The sequence below is a fragment of the Eumetopias jubatus genome, unplaced genomic scaffold (assembly GCF_037043125.1).
Source record: "Eumetopias jubatus isolate StellerSeaLion01/CBP00866 unplaced genomic scaffold, mEumJub1_p1.0 scaffold_1, whole genome shotgun sequence".
Taxonomy (NCBI): domain Eukaryota; kingdom Metazoa; phylum Chordata; class Mammalia; order Carnivora; family Otariidae; genus Eumetopias; species Eumetopias jubatus.
This window is the reverse complement of record NW_028274807.1, coordinates 93697736-93718462: the sequence shown is the minus strand read 5'-3', so window position 1 is coordinate 93718462 and position 20727 is coordinate 93697736. Positions and strand designations below refer to the sequence as shown.

Sequence of the window (20727 nt, the reverse complement as noted above, 5' to 3'; positions counted from 1 at the left end):
GCAGAGATGTGAGACGGGCAGCAAGAAGAGAAATAATTTGCAGCAAAACAGAACTCGCGCCTGACGCTTTCCATTTCTTGGACCTGGAACGAATTATTTTACTTTCCAACCTGGACCGCGCGACACGGGGCTGAGCGCCGAGGCATCGCCCCCCTCCCTAACCCGCTCCCCCCCACACCCCACCCCGGGCCCCGCCCAGCGATTGGCCGGCTCGCCCCGGGCCGTTGCCGATTGGCGCTCGCCGGCCGAGTCTACGGAGTTTAAAGAGGGGGGCGGGGGCGCACTGCCCAGCCGCGCCGCTGTCCCTGCCGTGCGCCCGTCGTGCCGTCGGAGCTGGGCTCGCAGCCTTTCCTGGCCTGCCGCCGCCTCCAGCGTCCCACGTCCGGCCGTCGCGGGTCAGCGCCTCGCGAGCGCGCGCAAGAGACGACCGGGGCAGGCGCCGTCCAGTCCCGGGCGCGGGCGCGGGCGCGGGCACAGCTAGTGAGGGGCGAGGCCCGGGGACGCCAGGGTGGCGGACACGATGGTGGCCACGTGCCTGCAGGTAGTGGGCTTCGTCACGAGCTTCGTGGGTTGGATCGGCATTATCGTCACTACGTCCACCAATGACTGGGTGGTGACCTGCGGCTACACCATCCCCACCTGCCGCAAGCTGGACGAACTGGGCTCCAAGGGTCTGTGGGCTGACTGCGTCATGGCCACGGGGCTGTACCACTGCAAGCCCCTGGTGGACATCCTCATCCTGCCCGGTAAGGACCCCACCTCTGAGTGGCTGCTGCAAACCCTGATCTTCGGGGCAGACTGGGGATGGGCGCATTAGATGGCGGTCACAGAAACACTCAAGACCTTAGGGCACATATTTGACACCTTCAGTCCCACCTTTTTGTAAAGGTTAGTTCTGGCCAAGTCAGGGCCCTCCCAGCTCCGCTAGGTCTGCTCTCGTAGGCTGGGGGGGTGGGGGGGTTGTCTTACTTTCCCCATCCCTTGCCCCCGCAGTGGGGGCGTCCGTCCGCCCCCTCCCTGACTCTGCACCTCTCGGGTCCGATAGGGAAGCGGTGTCGCCCCCCCCCCCCCCCCCGCCGAGGGCACGCTCACCCTGTGAGAAGGTGAGCCACCGTGGGTTGCCCGCTCCCCTCCAGCTGTGTCTGAGAGGGGAGAGGAGAGAATTGTCTAGCTCCTCCGACGCCAGGCGGGGGGGCGGGGGGGCATCTTCACTTACTTCCCTATTGAACAATTCTGGGCAACAGTTTCAATTCAGATGAAAACCTCGAGCCAGTTGGGTGATTGGCTACATCGCAGGCTCCCCTTCGGGTTTTTGCTCTTTCTCTCTGTCCTGCCAGCGGGTTTAGCCTATACACGATTGCCTTCTGTCCCGCTAGCCTCTGATGATGGTGCAAATTTAGTTATTTATTTATAAAGATTTTATTTATTTATTTTGAGAGAGATACAGGGAGTGGGAGAGAGCACGAGCAGGGGGAGGGGCAGAGGGAGAAGCAGATTCCCCACTGAGCAGGGGGCCTGTCCAGGGGCTTGATCCCAGGACCTTGAGATCATGACCCCAGCCCACTGAGCCACCCAGGTGCCCTGAGGTACACATTTAAAAGCCTATCCTGGTTTCTTTCATCAGCGGAGTAACTGGGCCCCAAGGCCAGTCTGGGAGCCTTTGGCTTTGTGCCACCCCTGGGAGATCCTTTAGCTCTCCTGGAAACTCTGCTCCTCCCCTTTAAGCTTTCCCACAAGTGTAGCTGTAATCAATCCCCCCTTCCTCCTTGCTGCCCTGGTATTTGATGCTTATCACTATCAGGACACATTTTGACTTTTTTGCTCATCGTGAGTGAAGTTTTTCTACCACATTTTAAATTCCTCCAAGATAGAGATGGCGTCCTACTCTCTTTGCATCTTCTGCACCAGGCATTGCCACTGAAGCACAGCTAGTGCACACAATGCATGTCAGTCCTGCCAAGCACTATCCTCTTCTCCATTTTTTAAAAATTAAAAAAAAAGTTTTCTTATTTAATTTATCTCTACACTCAACGTGGGGCTTGAACTCACAACCCCGAGATCAATTGTCACTCACTCTATTGACTGAGCCAGACAGGCAACCCCTTCTACTCCGTTTTGAACTTCCAGAATGACAGAAGTCCCGGGAACCCAGATCTGCGCTCACCTTCACTTAATGGCAGCCTTGGGTAGACCTGGTCAGACTCTGGGATCCAGTGCTCATCATCTGGATAATTCAGGACAATTCACTAATCTCTGTGAATCCCAGTTGTCTTCCTTTAAAAAATTAAAATCAAACCAACCACCTCTCTTTCAGAGTTGTCTTGGGGGATTAAATGAGATGAGAAATGTAAACCTCCTTTGATGTAGTAGAGGCTTCATAAGTTGCTTCTGTAATTTTTTATTAAAAGCTGGGCATGGTATTTGTAGGAATCTGACCATAGCATAAAATCACTCTTTCTTTCTTTCCCCTGAAGTTAAATTTCCTGAGCATTCAGAGCCTAGTGGTTTATTTTCAGAGAACAGACCATCCTACAGTTGGAGTACATTTTAGGGAGGGCCTAATCCTTCCTGCTCTCCCCCTCCCTCGCAATTGGGTGGGCCCAGGAACAGAACTCCGTCTCCATCTTTTGATTTTTCAGGCATGGCCTTGGCCTTGAGCACGTAGACAGCCTGCACCATGAATTTCAGAACCTCAGTTGTTAGTTGACTGCTTCTGCTGTGTCCACCTTGGCCTTCCTACAAGCCGCAGGGGCACTGGGCTTCAGCCAGATGTCCTGCCTCAGAATCCTGTGGCTCTTCCCTGGGGGAATCTTCAAGTCAACAGACAGTTGATTGATTGTTCAGCTTTCATTTTGAAGAAGCTGGGATGGGCAATGGCTGGAAAAGTACCCTTGAAGAGTCTGAATTCTGGCAAACTAGATCTTGCTAAGAGAGTGTTGCAATTGGGTCTTGGTGCACAGGACAGGCTGACCAGATTTGGTATGACAGTCTTGGTGTGTGAGGCAGAAATTGGGGCTCATTTTTGGCTTTGTCTCTAACTCTGCCTCCCCCAGGCCACTAGCTCTAATTCCATCTGAGTGGAAAAGGGAGAGTAATAAATACACCCCTCTCCTTCGTTTTTGGAGGAGGGAGAATGTTTTAATGAGAAACAACACATTTAAGTCTGCCATATTCTGCCAGTATCTTGTTAGTTTTATCTTACATAAACATTGCACATATTGTAATCTTTCTTTTTTTTAAAGATTTTATTTGTTTATTCATGAGAGACAGAGAGAGAGAGAAAGAGAGAGGCAGAGGGAGAAGCAGGCTCCCCGCTGAGCAGGGAGCCTGACATGGGACTCGATCCCAGTGCCCTGGGATAATGACCTGAGCCAAAGGCAGACGCTTAACCATCTGAGCCACCCAGGCGCCCTGTAATCTGTTTCTTAATGAAATTGTTACCTGGCATTTTATTTGACAGCGTAAAGTTCATTTGGTTTTGCTCCACTCTTATTATTCAACTTCTTATTCCTTCATTCATAATTGCGTATCATCTGCTGAAGACCAAGGCAGGATTCCTCTAGGAATCCTTGGGACTGGAGACATGCCCCCCCTTTTTTTTTTGTAAAGATTTTATTTATTTGTCAGGTAGAGAGAGAGTGAGAGAACAAGAGCACAAGCAGTGGGAGCGGCAGGCAGAGGGAGAAGCAGGCTCCCCACTGAGCAAGGAGCCTGATGCGGGGCTCGATCCCAGGACCCTGGGATCATGACCTGAGCCGAAGGCAGATGCTTAACCGACTGAGCCACCCAGGCACAGAGATGCCTTTTAAGCGATACCAGACCTTAGTGGAAGCACACCCAGGAGACTGGGTGAGGCAGGAAATAGTGCCTGACTGTCAGTAGGGGTCAGGATTCATGAGCACAGCAGCCTCTGCGGAAATATCAAGAGAGGAAGCCCGAGTCTTAGTTTAGTCCAATTAGGACCACACACTATATACAATGGGAATTAAAAGCACAACGGTTAGGGACAAAATTGCCACGTACACCTGGAGATAAAATGATTGCCCTGACACAGAGTAATAATACCAGGAATAATAGCTAATCTTTTTGGAATACTTAGTATGTGCCAGGCACTGTTCTAAGCACTGCATGAGTTAACTAAGTTAATCTTAGTTGATCTTTTAGAGAGATACAGGCACTATTACCATTTTTATGTTACCGACGAGGACGGTGCTAAGACATAGCAGTTTAGTGACTTGCCCACGATCACCCAGGCAGAGTGTATCAGCAGCAGGCTGGGATCAGCACAGACCATCACAGAAGACATCCGGGAGGGTTTGAGTTTTAATCTGACTCTTTCATAAGGCAATGTAATGGTGTAATTGGGCTCCTGGCCCATTCATCCTGGGAGCTTAGAAAGGTGGTCTAAACCAGAGATGTCCACCCAGTCTCTCCAGCCTCCAACCTCCTTTGTTTGCCAGGGAGTCACTTTAAAATCTGAACATGTGAAGTGATCTTCGACAGCATTTACCATATTGTGAGTCCTGGAATAGGGCCAGAGGAAGGCGGATGGTGCTGGATTCCCTTGAGCCAGGGTTCAGGCCCCAAGGGGACCCATGGTCTAACGCCCCTGTCTGTTCTCTTGTGTCCAGGCTATGTCCAGGCCTGCCGAGCCCTGATGATAGCAGCCTCAGTCCTGGGGCTGCCCGCCATTCTCCTGCTGCTGACGGTTCTCCCCTGCATTCGAATGGGCCAGGAGCCTGGTGTGGCCAAGTACAGGCGGGCCCAGCTGGCTGGCGTTCTGCTCATTCTGCTGGGTAAGACAGCTTTCTATAGAGCACTCCATCTTTGAGTGAACCTGATGAATCTCAGGTCTTGCTGCTGCTTCCTTGAGTTCAGGAGGCATGTGAAAGGCAGTCAGGCATACCCACCCGGGAAGAGCCCCCCCATAATGTGTATCTCTTTATGTTTCATGGGTAGTTGATGCAGAGGGATAAGTAATGTCTGCGGGGGTCACTGGACATGAAAAAAAAAAACGTTAAAAAGCAAAAGGAAAAAAGTGGGTATACTTAAGAGAGAGACCAGGGGACAGGAGAGAGTAACACAGTGGCTCTCCACTCAGGCTTCGCAGTGGAATCTCTTTCTTGGGAATACCTCTCTCCAGACCCCAGCATTTGGAATTACTGGGCATCAGGCCAAGCAAAGATATTTTTTGGAAGCTGCCAGGTGATTCTTTTTTTTTTTAGATTTTTTAAAAAATTTATTCATTAGAGAGAGAGAAAGAGCACACAAGCAGGGGTAGAGGCAGAGGGAGAGGGAGAAGCAGACTCTCCACTGAGCTGGGAGCCCGACGTGGGGCCCGATTCCAGGACCTGGTGATCATAACCTGAGCCGAAGGCTTAACCATCTGAGCCACCCAGGCGCCCCATTCCAGATGATTCTTATGTGTAGCTACAATTGAGAACTTCATTTAATGTATAAAGAAAGAGTAGAGAAAGAGGAGGGCAAGAGAAAAGTAAGATGTTGAGTGTGGTAGATCACTAGTGATGATGCAGTTATTTTTTTTTATTTATTATATTTTTAAGTAATCTCTACACCTAATGTGGGACTCAAACTCATAACCCCGAGACCAAGGGTCACATGCTCCACCGACTGAGCCAGCCAGGTATCCCTTAATCTTTTATTCAGTAAGGATTCATGGAGCATCTGCTGAGTGCCAGGCATCATGATTGGCACTGGGGACACTGGGGGAAGAAGGCGGTCTCTGCTTTGAGTGTACTTGGACATCTCGATAGAGTGTGGCATGTGCTCATTTAAAAAAGTGCACAGGGTGTGCACACGCATAGGAAGGAGCCTAAGCCAGGCTGGAGGAGTTTCCCAGAGCAGAGGACCCCAGTGATGAGTGTTGAGCGTGGAAGAGAAGGTAGTCAGATCATGGGTTGGAGGGGGGTGGGGGAATAGCCCAGGCCAAGGAAATGGCACGTGCTTGTTCAGTTTTCCTAGTTTCTCCTGCACACAGACGGCTTGATTTAACAACCTAGGGTGGATCCTTCTAGCTCTGCTCTCTTCAGTGATTTCATTTCTCTCTACTTTTTTTCTTGAATGCTAATTCCACTAGCGCATTCTAAATCCTAATAGGAGCCATGAATTTTAAGAGCAGCTCTTGTTGCAAAGTGCACTGATATGTTGGTGAGCAGCAACTGGTCTGCCTATGGGTTAGACATCGAGTCCGGTTCTCCTGAGACAAGGAATTCCCATCCCCAAACTGGTATCAGACTATATGTTGAAGGGGAAGGGTCAGGGTTCTATGCGGGTCAGTGCCACTTAGTAATGGTCACCTGCAGTGACATCGGTGAGGTAAGGGGACATGAGGAGTAGGGGTGCCGTTTCGCAAAGGGATGGAGGTTTTCAGGGACTTGTGAAGCCACAGAGAATTCAGAGGAGGGGCTTGTGTAGGTGTGTGTGGGGTTGGGTAATGGGAGTGAAAAGACCAGAGGGCCACCCGTCATTTCCGGAGAAGAATCTGGGCATGGACATTTTGGTTCCAGGCACAAAGAATCTATGTGGGAGTGCCACATGGAACACAGGCTCAGTATCAGGTGATCCATCGAACTCACAGGGTCCTCTGTTACATTGCTTTTTGGAGATCAGATCTTTACATTCAAATTCCCTTTCCAACAGTTAGACCAAAGCTCTACAGGTAAATTGGTGTGCGGAATCCAGGTGGAAACCCTTCTCATCCTAGGCGGTTGCCATTGTTACCTGCCTCCCATTCTTACAGAAGCCCCAGAAGGCTCTCTCTGTCTCCGAGGATGCCAGACCCAACGGGTGAATCTGTTGTGTTAGGTGTTCATTTTTAGAAATTCTGGCCTTCCATATGAGAGTCATAGGATATCCACTAAGAGAATACATTAAAACAAAACAAAACAAAAACCTCAAACCCTGTGGGGAAAAAAGATATAAAGCAGTATATATAGACAAATTGGTATTTAAAAAAATCCTAAAAATGGGCGCCTGGGTGGCTCAGATGGTTAAGCGTCTGCCTTCGGCTCAGGTCATGATCCCAGGGTCCTGGGATCGAGTCCCGCATCGGGCTCCCTGCTCCTTGGGAGCCTGCTTCTCCCTCTGCCTCTCTCTCTCTCTCTCTCTGTCTCTCATGAATAAATAAAATCTTTAAAAAAAAAAAATCCTAAAAACAAGTGAATCGTCCAGGTGAGTTGTTTGAAACTTCGTAGCTGAATTAAAGCTTTTCTTTATCTTTGTTGAGTGGGTTGGTTGGAATATGTGGACAGAGTCCTAGAGAGGAATGGGAGGCGGGGCCGGTAGTGGTGGGAGTCCCTCAGTCCCCGGTTACTTGCCTGGAGTGAAAACCTGGAGGCGCGTTGAGGGATTGGACTCTTCCAGAGCTGCTGCAGCCTTCTGGCCACTTGTTTATTAGGTTGGAGTGAGGATGCCACCCCTTGCCCTCTTGTAGCTTTGAATTTCCAGAGTTAACCTGCTGCCTCTTTGATGGCTCCTGTCAGGTTTATTTCTCAGTGGGTCACCGCTTGCCTTCAGGTTGGATGTTGTTTTGACTGGACTGAGCTCGCTCTGGAAATGCAATGCTCATTGTCTCAATTGTGGCACCTGCTGGTCCCCTCTGGGTCTTCTCTGAAGCCCAGTGCCTCGGTTCCCCTGTTGTCAGTGGGTGGGAGGAGCTAGAGAGAAGACTCCCTTTGTGTTGCTCGGGATTGGCTTCTGACGCTCTCCCTGGAGAAGCCAGTGCTGGGCTCCTGTTGGATCCTGGGGGTCACCAGGGATGCCCCAGCTGAGGTGTGGTGGCTGACCAAAGGGGACCAGGCAGCACTGGGGTTTTGGGGCCTGGGAACTGGAAACAATACTGAAGCTAATCTGGGTATGGAAACTGTAAGCACTATTAATTAAAGTCAGTTCTTCCTGACCCTGAAAATTTTTATTTTTCCAAAAGCTTAAAAAAAATTATGTCTGTTGTACAACAGCTTTATCTTCTCAATAGTCTTAAGTTTAATGGTGTGAGGATTTGGTCCTGCTTTGGGGGGGAAGGAATGGGAGCCTGATGTAGCCGACTTCTCAGATCTAGGATGGATCCCAGTAAATCTCATCTGTGGCTTTTCAAGAGCCCCTACCAAGGCAGGAGGTGCCTATGCCTTGAGCTGCCTTATCTTATCACTGGGCGTCAGACCAACTGTACTGAATCTTGGATCTGCCACTTTCCGGCTGTGTGAATTAGGGCAGTTACTTAATGTCTCTGACCCTTTACTTGAAATGAGGCAATAATGCTTATATCTGAGGTTGGTAAGAATATTGAAAAGGAGGTATGCAAGTTATTTAGCCTGGTGTCTGGCACATAGTAAGTGCTCCACAAATGGTTGCTGTTATCATTGCTGTTATTGGTTAGAGGAAATAGAGAGCTAACCCAGAGGGCAGTTGGGTATTCTTTTGATCATATCTCATTCCTGTGGGGTAATCTCCACACATGGCACTGGTCAAGAGAGTCAGTGAGCTGTTCCTGGAAATGCTAGGTTGCATCCTGGCCTAATGGAGATATTTCCATTGTTTACATTGTAAAAACCAGAGTGTAGATCACAAATAGTTGGAGTTTTTTGCCTATTCCATTATAAGAAGTCACATCAAACTACCCAGCTAAAAACGGTCAGGCTTAGTTCTGATTTGATCTCATTCTCACCTCATTGTAACTTAGAAAGTACTTGATTTGGGTGTTTCTTGGAGAGAACGGGGTAGGGAATGGTAGGAGAGGAAGTGTATATTCCTTCCTAAGTGGGATCCTGTCGTTTTCTCTCCTCTTTTTGAAAAAATATGGCCCCAGGAATTGTATTTGTATTAGAAAAAAAGTTGTTTTAACTTGGAACTTACAGGTTAATAATGGAATTGTAGTAAAATAAAGGGTGTGTGCTACTGTGGGAGAGATTGAGCTTGTCATGCACACAGAATCAGATGTCCTAGGAGAGGTCACCCTTGGGTGTGGAGTAAACAGTGATACCCTTAATCCTGGGGTCTTAAGAGAATAGATGGAAAAAGTCTTTCTCTAAACTCATTAGCTTTATACAAACAAGCCCATGATGTAAATCAAATTTCATATGGGTAGTGGAATGGTTGTGGTACCTTTAGTATGGTTGTGACTTAAAATGACAGTTATCAGTAAAATTGGAAGAATTAACTGCTTTTTATGAGGTCTCTCGCATCTCTAAGTTCTGTGATTAGAAAAAAAATTAACAAATAACCACGGGACTGGCTTTTAAAAAAGGTTATGGGGAAAAAAAGGATAATGAATTATGAAATAGAAATAAAAGGAAAAAATGTTGAAAGCAGGCCAGGAAAATAATGTAGTCAAATGTTCCATTGGCTTGATGATTGTTTTAAATATTAGATCTTCATAAAAGTCATTGTGTAAGAAGAGTATGTCCTTTGGCAGCTATGTTTTCTTAAGTCAAAATTTAGAGAATCACAAATTAAAAAAAAAGAAAATAAAATTTTTCTAGATTCAAATTTGTAAGGACACAACAAATGAATTTCTAACGAGCTCCAACAGCTCGTTAGAAATCTCATTACTTGTTGCCTTGAGTTAATTGGTACAAAGCTAAAGTTAGTTGCTATTTCGATCATATGTTATAATAGCATCAGTTATAGAAGGCAGCAATAAGTGCATTGTCAAATGTTTAAATGGAGGGAGATTTAAAAAATAGTTTTTATTGTGGAAAATTTCATACATACCCAAAAGTAGAAGTAGTAGTATAACCCAAGCTCATTCTCGATAATGATGAACTCATAGCCAACCTATTTCATCTATGTACTTCTTTTCTTCCAGTCCCCAGAATTTTTTTGAAGCAAAGCTCAGATATAACATCAAGGAAGATTTTTTTCCAGTATTACGTCTGTCATTCAGAGTAATTTATGTGATTTTAATGGAAATCTTGCTTTGTGCTAGAAATAATGCTCTTAAAAGTACTGTCAGTTCTTAGTTCTGAAAGTGACAAAGCCTGAAAACAGTGGTATTCATTGGAAGAAGGAAGAAATGTCAGAGTCTTGTGCTCTTCTGCCTTTTTGGGCCTCTGTCAGTCTTTCCGTCTCTCTCTAAATTGTTGCCTTCAAAGTCAAACACACGTTTACTAATTTTATTTAACTTCATCACATTTATTTAACTATGTTACTATGTGTCATCTAATCCCTAAAGAAATTAAAAGCTGCAAGTACCTTTCATTGCTCTAAAATTGCCTTTCCAACTATTTTCTGTGTTTGGCTACATCAGGATCATTGTTAACTTTTAATAAGGCTGTATTCTGTCTACTAATGAACACATTGTATTACATTATTTGAAACTTACCAAAAGAGGCAAACAATTTTATTCCCTGAAGAGCAGGGATTTCTATTTGTGAGAGCACCAAGTCTGGAGAAATCTGTATCTACACAGTGAAGCCTTCTTCCCTGCTCTCCTCCACCTCCTCCTTCTTTTCTTCTTCTTCTTCTTTTTTTTTTTTAGCTAAGTATGCCCCCAATTTTCACTTTCTGCTCCCTTCCAAATGACAGATTCCTTGCCCCCCCTTGTAAAATTAACTATTTCACCTTTGGAAGGTAGAAGAGGAGAAATAGATTGAAAAATCTGAGTGTTAAAATTCTTCTGTTAGAGACTTACTTTAAAAATACATTCTGATGACATGAAAAGAAAAGCAACGAAAATTCTCTTTTTCTTCATTTTTCTTTACCTATGGGTAACTGTGACTCTTTTAGAAAAGCATTTTCTTTATTTTCTCCAAGTAATTGGGAGAACCATTATAAACTCTGTGTGTGTGTGTGTGTGTGTGTGTGTGTCTGCAAATAGAAATAAATCTAGCAGGCCTTCTATGTCATGAAGAAAGTCAAATGTTATTGCTATTGTTTTATTAACATTTCACATCTTTTAGTTAAGTAATAGTTTAACTTGCATTTTAACTTTACTGTTGAAAACATCCCCCTTTCCCTTCAAACCACGCTGACATTGAGTAAATTCTTCTTTTTTGGTTTCTAAACATTCTTCATTCTGAGTTCATTTGAAGGTCACTATTTCCAGCGAACCTCTCATTTCCCTTCATGTTGTGTGGCGGACTGTCATCTTTTAGTGGTTTTGATGTGGCTCATCTTTGAGAGCCACAGGAATTCACCCAGAGTTCATTTATCTACTAGGAAATAATGTGACCCTGCTGGCACTCATTTGCCTTGTTTTGCATGGATTATAAAAGAAGGAAATCTTTAATGAGGTAAATCATGAGCTTGTAACTTTAAATGTGTTAAAGTTACATTACAGTTTTATGATTTGGGAAGTCAGTTTTGATGTGTTTGAAGTGGAAAGTAGACTTGAAATGAGACTGTCTCTCATCCATCCATCCATCCACCCATCCATTCATCCAGTCCTCTAGGTTCATTATGTAGGAGTTTAGACATTTTCCTGATGTTTCCTTTTTCTAGTGAATTACATTGGAATAAAATCTAACAAAATCCCTAAAACAATCGAAATCAAGGCTGATGATTATTTTTGGAATATTGAGCCTGATTCTTTCCCCACGTGAAGATACTCGTATTATTTTGTTTAGAAAGAGGGGAAGAACTAGGCAATTTCTTATTTTATTTTATATATATAAAGTATCTATAAAATATACATCTTTATTTTATAAAATCTACACCAAATCTGCATTTGAGTTAGGTTTACATGAAGTGTGGGGAACACTTGTGCATGTATATGTGTTGTATGTAAAAATACGAAGCAATTGAAAAATATAACTTAATTTGAACCATAAGCTGTTTTGAAACCAGGCTAATTGTTTATGGGAAAGATCGGTTGAATTGAACCAAATCAGTTGTCTGGGAAATCAAATTTTTTTTTTCCCTATGGAATTCAGCTATTCCCTACCCACCTTTTCCTTCTATTGAAGCTTGGGCATTTGGAAACCCTTGCTACGTTGCTGTTTTGCTCAAGCAGAATGAGTGCCCACTTTGGGGGTCTAGGGGTGTGTAGCTGGATTGTGTATCGATATGAAGAATCTAGAGCAGTTCTCCCTGGCTGAAACACTCTAGAAGAGTTTCTGTTTCTTGTCCTGACACAGGAAAAGACTTTTTCTTCTCCTCTTTCTTTGTGTCTTGCTGAGGGTATGACTCTGACAGTAGCCAAGCCGTTCTTGGTGAGGGCTGCATTTGGAATGTGTGGCTGGAGGAGGAGAGAAAAAGCCTTTTCTCCTGTGTCTCAGGCGTTCGAGGCCCTGGGCTGGAAAGGGAAGATTCCATTGACACTGGTCTTGAGAACACTACTCACAGAAGGACAACATAACTCATACAAACATATTACAGAGGCTGCCGTGATTGTTCTTACTCTTTAAGAAAAAATGAAGCTATTAACATATGGATAGATTTTAGCTTCTTAGATAGTCTATAAAAACTCCTGAAATATGTGAGTAGTTCACAATTAATGGAGTGAATTTAGGCTGTTAGAAAGCCAATTTGAGAGACTCAAAACCCCCAAATTAACTTTCTTCCCTCTGACTTCTACTAGGGATCTGTGCTTTTTTATATAATAGGAATCACATCTATTTAAGTGTATGGGGTAGGCTTAGTCTGTTGTTAACAAGAGCCTGTTACAAGCTACACAAAGGCAGTGAGGGGGCTAAAGAGGTCTTTCAAAGTGGGTGAGACTTAAATCTTTTCTTCAGTTTAGAACTAATGTATGAGGCTGTTAGATTTGAGTACTTATGTTTGAGGAAAAATTATGTGTCTTCTCTGTGGGCATAGAGGTTAAGTCAGAAAATAACTTCGTGTGAATAGAAATCAGAAACGCTTGCTGAGTTGAAAGTGACAAGGATACTCCAGGTAGCAAACATCGCAGTGCCCTGCCTTGAATTTGTTGAAAGCTTTATGGCTAATGATGGGCAACCTCATTATTATTATTTTCTTGATCTGCCAACTTTAGTGTGTCATCCCAATTTAAAGCTTCGAGTAAAATTTCTTTCCTGCTTGTAGCTGTGAGAAATCAGATGATACCAAAGGAAGCTGTGGAGTTACTTTGTCTGGAGTTGTGTTGTTCAGCGCATTAGCCACTGGCCACCTGGGGTTATTTAAATTTTAATTAATTAATATTCAAAACACCGTTTTTTGATCTCCCTAGCCTCATGAGAAACATTTAAAAGCCCCCGTCGCTTGTGACTACCCTACTTGACAATGCTGGTGTAGAGGTTTAAAATTTTTTGTAAAGTTTTCATAGGCTCCTGCCTGTCCTTGTTTTGCTACTCTGCTTAGGAGGAGGGGAAGAACTAAATGATACAGAAGCTATTTCTTATCCTACTCTTTAAAATCTAAGCCAAGTCTGAAAGTTAGACTGGTTGGTGGAAGACCATAAAATTCCGCCATTGTGACTCATCACCACAGATATCATCACCATACAATCTTTGCATGAGTAAATTCTTTCACTCCAAGTATCATTTGTTTGTGTGATTGTGAACAGTGTAACACGAACTCAGACTCGTGGCCAATACTTGACTGATGTCTGGCAACATCCACCACAGCAAGAGAATTCTCAGAGCTTCTTCAAGGTCTTTGTAATGGGAATTGACCAAATTGAAAAAATAGAGTGGAAAAATCAAGTGGGCATCATTTCATTTCTCATTTCCGAATACATCAGGCCATCTAGTCATTGAGCTGGTATACACTGAGCACACGCTATGTGCCTCACAGTGAGTTAAACCCCGGCTTTACAGACGTAAGTAGGACATGGCCCCTTCCTTCAAGGAACTGAGTTTGGAATGGGAAATAGGCATGTAAGGAGGTAATTATAACACAGTTAGGTAAGCATAATCATAGAATTATAAGTAAAGATATGTAAAGTGAAGATACGTAAGTAAACACAAATACCTCTTTTTTGGCTTCAATGATTCATTTCTGGGCTTTTACTTTGGAGTTCTTTGGTGTCTGGCACCTGCTGGAAAAATAGGGACCTAGTAGTTTGACGCATCCCCTGTCCCCGCAGCTCTCCCCTGTCTCCGCAGCTCTCCGTGCCTGGTCACAGCTCTCCCCTGTCCCCACAGCTCTCTGCACCCGGTCACAGCTCTCCCCTGTCTCCACAGCTCTCTGTGCCATCGTCGCAACCATCTGGTTCCCCGTGTGCGCCCACCGCGAGACCACCATTGTCAGCTTTGGCTACTCCCTGTATGCGGGCTGGATCGGTGCTGTGCTGTGCCTCGTGGGTGGCTGTGTCATCATCTGCTGCGCCGGAGATGCCCAGTCGTTTGGTGAAAACCGTTTCTACTACTCTTCGGGCTCCAGCTCGCCCACTCATGCCAAGAGTGCCCATGTATAAGAGAGCTGCTGGCCTGCCCACCGACGTGCTGCAGATTCTGCGCCCGTGGCCCTGGGTTTGCTTGCCACAGGCAGCGGGAACCCGCTCCAATGCCAGGCTCCAAAGCCAAAGTTCTAGAAAAGCATCCTGTCTGGCATTTTTTAGTCTTAATACCCCTCTCCCTGTTCGTTGCCTTAAAAGGAATCTTTAGCTCAGAAAATGCCCACACACTTTTCTCATGGTTTTGCCCATTATTAGCTCTTTTCTTGGGCATTCCTTTGTTGTTCACCAGTATATATATGTATATGCATATGTATATGTATATATATTTTCCTCTCTCTCTTTAAATTTTAAATATCTTGCAAAACATTGCTGAGTTGGGTGTGGGGAAAGAAATAAAAGACACCTTTCAAACTGTTACAGATGACAATGGGAGCCTCATAAAGATGCCTCTCTGTTCACTCCCTCCTCTTCGGCTCCAAGGTCATTTAGTTTTAAGTGATAGAAAAAAACAGAACTGGGGACATGAGGTGGGGAGGGAGGGGATTGTGGAATTTTCCCTCCATGGGAAACTTTCCCTTTTGTAAATCGAGGGCAAGGGGTGGGGATATTTTTTAGTTTGTGATTTTACATTTATCTGTACATACTTTTTCAAGATTGATCATTTTTATAACCATGGTTTTCCTGAAATTCTCAATTCATCAGTATGAAGGAAATGAACCAAATAGGCCTTAATTATATGATAAATAACAGTCCAAGTGAATATAACTCTAACTGACATGCCACAAAATATTTTTGATTTCCAGATTTGTATGATACAGTTTTTAATCCTACACTTGCATATGCTTCAACTTAACACATTTTTAAAGCTTTTCCCCCCCTTTCTCTATTTTCATTTTGTTAGCCATCTTGAAGTGGTATTGTTTAACATAAATCATGCTGTTGAATTTGGCTTTACAGGTGTAAACACTGATGCTGTATCAGTATTTGAGACCCCAAACTCTCCAAACATTGATGGTGCATTTTGTCCTTTAAGTGAAACCTGTGCAATAAAATAACAGACTGTGTGCAAAAGTGGCCTCGGTAGTCTGTCGTGTCCAGAGGTGCCATCCATGGATTTTCACCATTCTCATTAATTTCTACTAGTAATTGATAGGGAACCTGGTCGTGACTCAGGAACAAGGCATTCTGCCTGCCCTGAGTGATGAAAACACTCTGTTTCATTCACTGTACCATAGTGGTTCTGCGTGGTCATAAAAGTGAAACCAGTGGAGTGACGTTATAGCAACTTTGAGTCATACATAAATGGGCAGAAGTCAGAAACCAAGTCCCTAGCATTACACAGATAAACGTTTTTGTCTACTTTGAACACTTAGGAAAGAAACTGGCTAGGTATAAAGGGAAGTATAAAACAAACCCCCTATATTGGATATTTTGGTGATAATATCTAAATGTAGTGTCCTCAAACATATGCACATAGATGTTTGGAAATTTTGGACAAAGATAGACACATCGAGTTGATTCTTGTTTGTTTTCTATTCCAGAAACTCTGTCAAGTTATGAATCTGCTCTAAAAAACACAGATTACAATCTACGTTGGCAGTGTTTTTCCAAAAATACTAATTCTGTTAGCTGATAATATAATAGGCAAACATTTCCTCTTTGGAAATATCCATTTGGGCTAGTCATTTTGGTAGATATTTGTGTACATTAGGAGATTATAACTATTTCTAAATTACTTGTGCAGAAGAGACAGTCTTCACGTTGACCAAAATATTTGCTTAGTTATGATAATATTTTATAAGGATACAAGTCATGTAATTGTACTAGAGGACTCTGTCTAATAAAAACTTGTCAGGGTCTAATGACTGTGGGCTTGAAAGGAGCAAAAGGCATCCAGGGGGTGTGGACAAGTAAGGCCCCACATACCCTCTCTTTAGCACTGCTGGCTTGAATCTCAAGTGTTTCAAGTGGTTCTCCTCTTTTCCTAAGGATGTATGTACTCACTCAGCCACCCCCTTCCCTGAGGCTGCTGCTCGCTTTCCCACCTGAGGGAGCACGCTACATGAGCCCACTTTTCCCTGCAGTGAGAGAAGACACACCCCAAATCTCTCCTAGTTGGTCGTTGCCTGCCTAGTTAGGAAATCCCATTTGTAGGTCATAACTACAGGATTGGGTTTTATTATCATTGCTAGGGAGGGAAGGAGGGAGGGTAGCTGTTCCTCCAGAACAGCACTGTCCAGAGGAATATAATATAGCCACATAGGTTATTTAGAATTTTCTAGAAGCCACATTAAAAAGCTAACAATGAGCAAGTGAAATTAATTTTAATATATTCCGTTTAATCCAATATATCCAGAATATTGCCATTTCAATACATAATCTATTACTAACGGGATCTTTTATGTCCTTCTTTTTGTATTTCGTTTTTTGGATTCCAGTGTGTATTTTCCACTTACAGCACGTCTCCATTTGTACTAGTCACACCTTCTGGACTCAGTGGCCACATGGGCTAGTGGCTATTGGATTGGACAGCACAGCTATAGAACACCAGGGTCTGTTCCGGCAGTCATCAAGAGGGATTCAGTCTTGATGATTTTGTCTGCTCTCAGTAGAGTTCCATTGGAACGGGGCAATGCAGTGACAATAATTGTCACCCAGGGGAAAACAGTGACACTCCCCCCCCCCCATCACAAGTGAAATAGCAGACCTAAAGTGCTCTACCTGAATCGCAGGGAGAAGGGAATTCACACTCTCAGGACATGTTTGTGTCAGGAACTTCACACATTTAACCCTCCCCACAGTCCCTAGTGTATAGGGAGGAAAATGAGATGTAGAGAGTTCAAGTTATTTGTCAAGTTCAGATAGTCCCTAGAGAGGAGTAAAATTGGATTTAAGTCTATCTAATTCTGAAGCCCTCGTACTCTCATATATGAATCACTGCTAGGAAGTCAGGTAAAATGTAGATTCGTTCTCCTCACCCCTAGATACCCCTCAGTCGTTCTGGGCTGGTACCCAGGAATCTGCATTTTGATCACACACCCGTTGATTCTGATGAGATCGTCCTCATGCCCCACTTTGAACAACAGTGAAGGGAAGGGCCTCTTTCTCATGCCTTTCTGTTGCGCAGCTAACCACCCCCATCCCGCTTTTTTTTTTTAAGATTTTATTTATTTATTTGACAGACAGTGAGAGAGGGAACACAAGCAGGGGGAGTGGCAGGAAGAGGGAGAGGGAGAAGCAGGCTTCCCGCTGAGCAAGGAGCCCGATGTGGGGCTCAGTCCCAGGACTCTGGGATCATGACCTGAGCCGAAGGCAGACGCTTAACGACTGGGCTACCCAGGCACCCCTCTGCTTTGATGGTCCTTGGAGGAGAGATGACTTTGGGACTTACATCCAGCTTTCTCCCTTTTTGGCCTTTTCTGAAGAGACCACACGCAAGGAGATCTTTGGGTTGAAATAAACCAGTTCTATTCATGCTTTCCAAGAATTTGATAGCCACCAAATTAGAGAAAGAATGTTTCAAGGAAATCTCTGCATCTAGGGATGCTGGTTACAACAACAGCAACGAAAAGGAGAAGATTGTGTACTTAACGAATACAAGTTACATATTTGTGCTGAATTGGTAGTTTGGAATAACAATAGAACAAGGTTTGGTTGTATCTTGCCCTGCATGAGTGGTTTTTTTTTTTTTTAATTTCAAATCTGCCCGTCAGTGTTTCTCTATACAATGTACACAATGTGAACTGCAACATCTTAAATGTTTGGCAGGACATTCATGCTCATGACATCACATGCTGGGAGGACAGGGAGGCCACTGTAGGGCTGGCCCTGGGGAGAGGCCGATCAGTGCTGCCATTGAGATGTGCCCACAAAAGAGTGTGTGACAGCCAGATGTGCAGCTTAATGGAGACTGACCCAGAATTGTAGGGGGAACATTGGCACATGCTGCTTAATGGCTTGAATAGCAGCTCTTGAGGAATCTTATGTTCCTCTCCCTCACGCAGAATCTCAGAGCTCAGGCTTTGTGGCCCTGTGGCCGGGGGAGGGAATGGAGATGGAGGGACTTGTCACTGCTCCATGCCCCATTGTTGAAATGAAAAACGTGGAAATGTTAAGCCATTTCTAGAGGATTTTGGATTTTGGAAGGTAAGAATTGCTTATGCTCTACATCAGAATTAACTTCCAAATAGTAAAGGGCACCCAGTTGTCATGGCCTAGGGCTTTCTTGATTTAAGACAGTTTTTTTCTCTTGTATTGCGTTATGTAGAGCTGTGCTTTTCCAACTGTAATGTGCATGCAGATCACGGGAGTGTAGAGTGTGGGGAGTCTTGTTAAAATGCAGATTCTGAGCCAGCAGATCTGGGGTGGGGCCTGGGATTCTGCATTTCTAACAAGATTTCAGGAGATGCTGATGCTGTCGGTGTAGACTCCCACCTGGAATAATATATACTCATTAAAGAACATTTGAACACTTTAGAAAGATGAAATAAGAAAATAAAAAATTACCCATCATTTCATCATTAGAGCAATTTCTTATATATGGTCATTGTTTTATGGTAAAACAAAAACCTCTAACATACTATACATATGGTTTGTAATCTATTTTAAGAAAAACTTAAAATGTCCAGAGAACATTTTCCTGTATCATTAAATGCTTTTCTAAAACAGAAATCTTAATATCTCCACAATCTTCCATTGTTTGGATGTACCATAATTTACTCAAGGAGTTCCCAAGAATATTTTGGTTATTTTGGTTCCTTTCTAACTCTTCAAAGCAATTTTGCCACAAACATCCTTATAGGTAAGTCTTGCACATACACATAATGATCCCTTTAAGATCAATTCCTAGAAAGGAATTGCTGGGTCACATATTCCACAGTGTTTTAGGAACAGTTTATTTTTTTGATAAAGGGGTGCCTCGCTTCCTCCAACTCTTACAATAGGTGCAATGTATCAATTTAATATGCTGTTTTAGAAGAATTATTTGAAATATTTTACATTTCAGCTTTGTGCAGTGACAGTATCATAGCCAATGAGGTTTATCCAAGGCACAATTATTGCTAATTGAAATATTTTACATTTCAGTTATGTTGAGATGGAATTATACAAAGAAATCCTTGTAATAAATAGTCAATGGAAAAATTCCAGATCATGATAGGAGAAAAGGTGTGAGAGAGGAGCTTGCTCTGCATTACAATTCTGCTTTAGTTGACTCTGGTCTATAGGGGGTCCAAATGTGAGCATTTATCTCCAGGAGACCTTGTGTAGGGATCACTCTGATGCCTTGGTTAGGAGTGGGAAGCTCCGGGAGCATGGCTAGCTGAATCATTATTCTTTGTTTTATTTGCTGGCCCCCTCCCCCCAATATCTATTAAGCATGAGACAAAAAACAAAGCATGATAAAAATGAATTCCTTGTCCTTGCCCCAAACTTTCTAAATGTTAATCCTGTGCATATGCTGAAAGAGAATTGACCTGGGTTCTCTTGCTGACTGCTTTTATTTAAGTTATGTTTCAACAAAGGGTCAGAAAAAATGCACATAAAGCAGCTTCTAGAGACATGAAAAGGCCCAGGACTCTTGGATGAAGGCAGCCAGGGACCTTTGGGTGTTTCCCTTGGTCCTGCTTTGGCTTCCATGAGCAGAACAGAACTGTTTCAGCACACAGTTAGGAGGCCTCCCTTGCCCTGTCCAACCCAGGGACTGACCTGGGGTGCTGTTCTTTTCTTCAGTTCTGGGCTATGCCAAACCCTTCCCCCCTTTCACGTTGGTCTTTCCTGAACCAGAACACAGCTCATATTTGCCTCCATCACAGACTGTCTAAGCAGGGGTCTCAAACCATTCCATTCATTATTTCTGAAGTATGGCATGGGGGTCACCAGCAAAAGACTCATTCAGTAAATGTAGATTCGCGGGTTCTATCCCAGACCTATAGAGAAAATGTCTGGGGTGGAGCCTGGGACTCTGCATTTTGTTTTTAACATTTATTATTTTTTTTAATTTTATTTATTTATTTATTTATTTATTTATTATTTTTTAAGAGATTTTTAATTTATTTGACACAGAGGGACACAGTGAGAGAGGGAACACAAGCAGGGGGAGTGGGAGAGGGAGAAGCAGATTCCCTGCTGAGCAGGGAGCCTGATGCGGGGCTTGATCCCAGGACCCTGGGATCATGACCTGAGCTGAAGTCAGACGCTTAACGATGAGCCACCCAGGCGCCCCTATTTTATTTATTTTTAAAAATTTTTTAAAAAGATTTTATTTATTTGGAGGGGGAGGAGAAGAGGGAGAGGGAGAGGGTCAAGCAGACTCTGCATTGAGCATGGAGCCCAACGTGGGGCTTGATCCTAGGACCTTGAGATCGTGACCTGAGCTGAAACCAGGAGTCAGACGCTTACCTGACTGAGCCACC

The 20727-nt window shown here is 44.0% G+C and overlaps 1 protein-coding gene and 1 pseudogene across 2 annotated transcripts; both read left to right on the top strand.

Moving 5' to 3' along the window:
- The first annotated feature begins 520 nt into the window (after nt 1–520).
- Nucleotides 521–14332, top strand: CLDN11 (claudin 11). 2 transcript variants are annotated; one of them, XM_088019556.1, is made up of 5 exons: nt 521–746; nt 4632–4796; nt 5900–5902; nt 11314–11399; nt 14081–14332. In XM_088019556.1, exons 1-5 carry the CDS (start codon nt 521–523, stop codon nt 14330–14332), a joined length of 732 nt encoding a protein of 243 aa, XP_087875682.1. The 2 variants fall into 2 exon arrangements, with proteins under 2 accessions (XP_087875682.1, XP_027956594.1); XM_028100793.2 differs by lacking the exons at nt 5900–5902; nt 11314–11399 and having other exon boundaries at nt 14100–14332.
- A 4985-nt stretch (nt 14333–19317) lies between these two features.
- LOC114207190 (U4 spliceosomal RNA) lies at nt 19318–19450 on the top strand (annotated as a pseudogene).
- The last annotated feature ends 1277 nt before the right edge of the window (nt 19451–20727 follow it).